The sequence below is a fragment of the Triticum aestivum genome, chromosome 2D (genome assembly GCF_018294505.1).
Source record: "Triticum aestivum cultivar Chinese Spring chromosome 2D, IWGSC CS RefSeq v2.1, whole genome shotgun sequence".
NCBI lineage: Eukaryota > Viridiplantae > Streptophyta > Magnoliopsida > Poales > Poaceae > Triticum > Triticum aestivum.
In genome coordinates, this window is record NC_057799.1 from 429937848 (window position 1) to 429942861 (window position 5014).

The 5014-nt window shown below is 45.0% G+C and overlaps 1 protein-coding gene across 1 annotated transcript; it reads left to right on the forward strand.

Annotated features, from left to right (window-relative positions):
* Positions 1-1827: 1827 nt before the first annotated feature.
* LOC123049505 (NAC domain-containing protein 67-like) lies at positions 1828-2648 on the forward strand. Its single transcript, XM_044472413.1, has one exon. It carries the CDS (start codon positions 1911-1913, stop codon positions 2478-2480), a length of 570 nt encoding a protein of 189 aa, XP_044328348.1. The 5' UTR covers positions 1828-1910; the 3' UTR covers positions 2481-2648.
* Positions 2649-5014: the final 2366 nt, after the last annotated feature.

Sequence of the window (5014 nt, forward strand, 5' to 3'; positions counted from 1 at the left end):
AAAAATAAAAAAATGAAAAAAATAGGGTGCCCTGTACATAGGCCGGCCCGAAAGGGCATACTGGGTAAGAGAGGCGGGGTGCGCATTGCCCCTCGTCCCAGCATGCATCGCGCAAAATAGGACCTCCCCAAGAACTGCCTCCTCCATGTGAACTCCTATCTGCAACATTTCACGGCGAATAGCAGCCCTACAAACGCGCAAACAAGAATTGGGCCGGTCCAAAAGTGGAAGTGTTATGTAAAATTCCATAAATTATTGTACTCGCTAGGGGTCAAACACAGGACCTCCAGCTCTCACGTGCACGAGCCTAGCCAGTGACTGGATCGAGCAAAATTTCGTTACTAATGAGTAGCGCGGAGTCTTAAGAACTACAAACATCCATAGATTTGAAGGTTTTTTGAAAAAAAATGAACATATTTTTTCTGTGCAAAAACCGATACTTTTTTTAAACATGGACATTTTTCAAAATTTGAACAATTTTTTGAAAACACATTTTTTAAAAATAGGAACACATTTTAAATTCTGAAGAAATTTGAATTTTTTGATTAATTTTTAAATTACAAACAAATTTTGTAGTAAATCGGGGACATCCGATCAAAATTCCCCTCGCCGACAGCCCAGGTCCACACTCCCAAATGTTGACCAAGGCCCACCAGCCGCCAACCCAGCCTACGCTTTACTCGATCAAAATCGGGGACAGTCAGCAAATCTATTGACTAGATCGCGCCTGGGAGTTTCAACATCCATAAAGTTGTCAGCCCATGTTTGACGAACTTGTTGTATTCGTATCAAAGTCATTGGCTGGTAACTTTGGTACTAAGGCAACTCCATAGAAAAATTTGGCGACACCATTCAGAAAAAAAAACGTCAATGCTTATCAACATATAGTCTAATTTAGATGATCTGGTCGAAAGAAAGCGGATCATGAAGATAGATCATAAATCCGAGTAATGGTCTGAGAGAGATATGATTTTGAAGTTTCAAAAGTTACATTTAGAGCGCTGACGTCATTGATTTTGTCGCTAATAGATGTATGCATATCGATGGTGAACCGTTTCGCTATATTTTTGGTCCCTTTAAAATTAGCATGTATGGTCTCACATGGGATAAAAATATGAAGTGTGATCATGCCGAGCTCATCTGACGCTGTCATGCTCCAAATATGGTCAATATTTTGTTGCTTGGTCATTGTTCCAGGAAAGATTAAATCAAGGCACCTCTTGTCCGAAAGTAATGCGGATTTGTCAACAACTAACTCCAAGCCGCCGCCCGTACAAGGTACTCCGTTCCTTCTGAAGAAACAAATCACCTTTTCATCAGTTGTCCGAAAGCCATGCGGATTTGCCAATAAATCACTGTTCTGCGCCAACATGCTTCCGCACGCAAGGCGTGGGGGGGGGGGGGGGGTCGTTGCTACGTCATCATCGATCTAAAAAACTTCACTTAACCACAGGTGCCTCCCTCAATTCTCTAGAAATTTTGAGACTCGTTTCTCTTGAAATTTCGGGACTAAAACATGCTGAGGTGTTCCGAAGCCTAAATCACCATTCCTCTTTTATATTAGGAATATTTGTGGACTCTAATCTGTTGCCATTTATTTGGGCCAAGCACGGTTGTGCAAACAAATCCGATTGGACAATCCTGATCAATTGGCCCATCAAATTTTGTTCTAATTGAGCACATGTTATCACCGACCAGATTAGACACCCTCTATCTACTGTGCCATATGTACTTGGCTTCTGGAACCTTCCTATCATTAATGCCAACCCATCTACAAAAGCAAGAGCAGGGTCCTCCCAATCTGAGTTATCCCAGGGCATAATCGAACTCTCTCTCTCAGATCCACTGAACATTTTGAGTCGCCCACAGCATCTACCTCTCCTAGGCTACAACTTCGGTATCGGTCGGCGATGGCGAACCCTAATCTGACAGCCGGCTACGTGTTCCAACCCACCGGCCATGAGCTCATCCACCACTACCTCGTCCCCAGGGCGGGGCTCGGCGGCGACATCTTCCCCGGCTTCATCGAGGAGGGCGTGGACGTCTTGTCCTTGCCCCCGCGTGAGCTCCCCTTCCGGGAAAACCACATAAGGGATTACGGCGAGGTATGGGGCTTCTTCTTTGCGGCAAAGCCCGCCGGCGAGACGTGCCCGACGCCGGGCGCGGGCGGGTGCTGGGTGCAGTACGGCAGCGAGGGCGGCCGGGAGGCAGTGGCGTTCCGGCGCAGGTTCGCGTACCGCTACACGTGGAAGGGCGGGGCGGTATGGTCGCCGACACGCTGGCTGATGAAGGAGTACCGGCTCAACAGGGACGCGGCCGCCTTCCGCCGCGCGCACCCGGACCCCGAGGCGGCGGACGTCGTCTTCGTGGTCCACAAGGTCTACCGGAAGCCGGTGCTCCCCCCGCCTGTCGACAGCAGCTCCAGCGACAGCGAGGAGGAGGGCTCCGAGCGCTCCATCGTGTTGAAGAGGAGGCGGTAGAATTATGCAACTGCATGTTGATTTCTTCAGATTTGTTGTGTCTCTATTTCGTTTCATTTCAGTTGTGGATTTTGCGCTCGATCTAGTTCAGGTAGATTGACTGGTCCGTTTCGTTCGAAGTACAATGTAATCAGCCTCCCTCGCAGCATCTGCCAGAACAGTTCGGAGGTATTATCACCGTTTCATTTTATGATTTATGTTTTATGTGGACGTGAGTCTTGGTCTGATGTCTTCCCATCTGAATAATTTTAGATTTTATGATCTATCTTTATAGTCCGCTTTGTTTCGAATAATTGGAACTGGAGTAGTATTTAGGAGTAATGGTTACTACTCCAGTTTCAGTTTCAAAATGGTTGGAGAGAGAGATACCAGTTTGAATACCACTCCAGTTTCAGTTTTAGTATTTAGGAGTAATGGTTTCCAGTTTCAGTCACAGCAAACAAGCTAAAGATGTCTTCACATCTGAATAATTGGAAGCTAAGCTTTGGATGACTTTGCTGGAGATAAGCACCATATTAGTATAAGATGTAATGTTCATGCATCTGTGACTTACCTAACAGATTTTAAACCAACAAATAATAGTACTATATCCAGTCGTCCGGTTACGCAGGACTGTTGCTGAAGCGACTTCTAATGAAGCTTGGATCAAAGATATCAATAGTGAGAGCAACATTCACACTTTCTTGCAGGTGGTTACCTTCTGGAAATTATTTCTTAAACCCCGACGATCCATGGCGCTGAAGATAAGTGGACCTGGAGTTGGGTTTCACAAGGAGTTTTTTCGGCAATGTTAGTATATGGTGCTTGTTTCACTGCGGCAATCAATTGGAGTACGGATTGCACCATAAGGCAATCATGGGCGCTGTTGAAATGCAAACTTTTTCTTTGGCTCGTCGTCGTGTTTGCCAAGAGGGATTTAGCACATAATGATACTTGTTGTTTCTGTACCTCTACACACAGGAGGTGGCTCATTTCGATCATTTAGAGCTCGGTACTGCAATGGGCAAATCTGAGTGAGATCATTCCCTCGGCTTCCCTTCCAATCCATGATGGTGGTAGGAGGCCAGGTCAAGAACTCATGGCACAAAGAGTAAGGCTTTAAGTTCGTTGGTGTCTCTAACCTAGAGCATATGGCAAGAGAGAGGAAGTACAAGTGGGTTTTTAACAACACATATTTGCCTTTGCGTAGAGTCATCGATCGGTCTAAAACCGATGCTTGGCAATGGGCGGACGCAAGTCTTCGTCGTTTCATATTATGATTTAGATTTTATGTGGATGTGAGTCTTGGTCGTTTCTACCCATGTTTGGGTTGTTGTGTGCGACCGTCGTAGCTTTGTTTCAGTCATCTAGTTAGTGAGATAAGGCTGAGTCATCTAATTACAATATTTTTAAAAACTGCCAGGATAGTTCAGGATCTATATAATTCAACCTTCACGAGTAGTTGTTTAGAGAAAAAAATAGGGTTGGTTACAGAAAAGTTGTAATCGCCTAATCATAGTGCCGAAACTTGTATATAGATGTGAAAACTGGTACTCCTTATTTTGTTCAGTGCACATACAAATTTAGAATCGTTTGTCCTTCTGTAAATTGGACTGAACTGAGACACTTGTAGTAGATGTTATTTTTGTTTGAATTAGCCTAGTAGTAGATGTCAATGCTACTGACTGTAATTTTGGGTAATCATTGCAAGGATATACCAGTTTCACTTTATAAGCCTATGTTCATGATCCAGGGGGCTAAGTTTGTGCTAGTCATTTCACACCGGAGCTTAGCTCGTTCAAAAAAAAAAAAACTCCAAACTTAGCCTTGTCAGGTAGATCTTGTAGCACTTGCATTTGCCTTGTAGCTTAGTTCCCCCTTCCAATAGCAGCAGATCATGGGGCCATGGCCAAGGCCGAAAAACGGTTTTGCATTTCAAATAACGTGTTGAGTATAATAACCATACTTGTAGAAACCGTAATATTCATGGACATGTGACTTGCCGTCCTGACATCAACTGATATATTTCATGGAAATGCTTCCGCAAATGAATATTGGGCATGAACAATATTTGCTACCTTTCCCAGCAACGTTTTGGCTGCGTCTTTCAGTCATATTCACTAGCCCCAGCAACGTTTTGGCTGCATTTTTTCCAACGAAACACTGTCCAGCTCTGTTGTGCATGTTGCACAACGCCATGCAGTTTTGGGGGCGGACCCCGCTTTGCATGCGTTTGTGCATGGCATGCGATTGACACCGTTGCCGCACCCTTATCCACGCCAAGATGCACCCAGTGCATTGCCTTTGCCGATACTAAGGCCAAGTGTGTTCTCCTACGCCGCCTTGCCATTCTGCAAGAAGACGAGCCGCTTACTGCTGAGAGTCTGGCCAAGTACTTCAAGCTGTTTGAACAACCCCTTGTGGAGGACGTCGTCCAGGCATTCGCAGATTACTACGGGGGAGATGGAGTGGGAACGTCCTAAACCCATGAGCATATGAACCCGCTTTTCAAAAATGCATTTTAAACGCATTTTAAAATATCAAAAATTTCGAAA

What these genes read in the sequence shown, in the direction of transcription:
- LOC123049505 (XM_044472413.1), top strand. Translation starts at nt 1,911, where the DNA reads ATGGCGAACCCTAATCTGACAGCCGGCTACGTGTTCCAACCCACCGGC.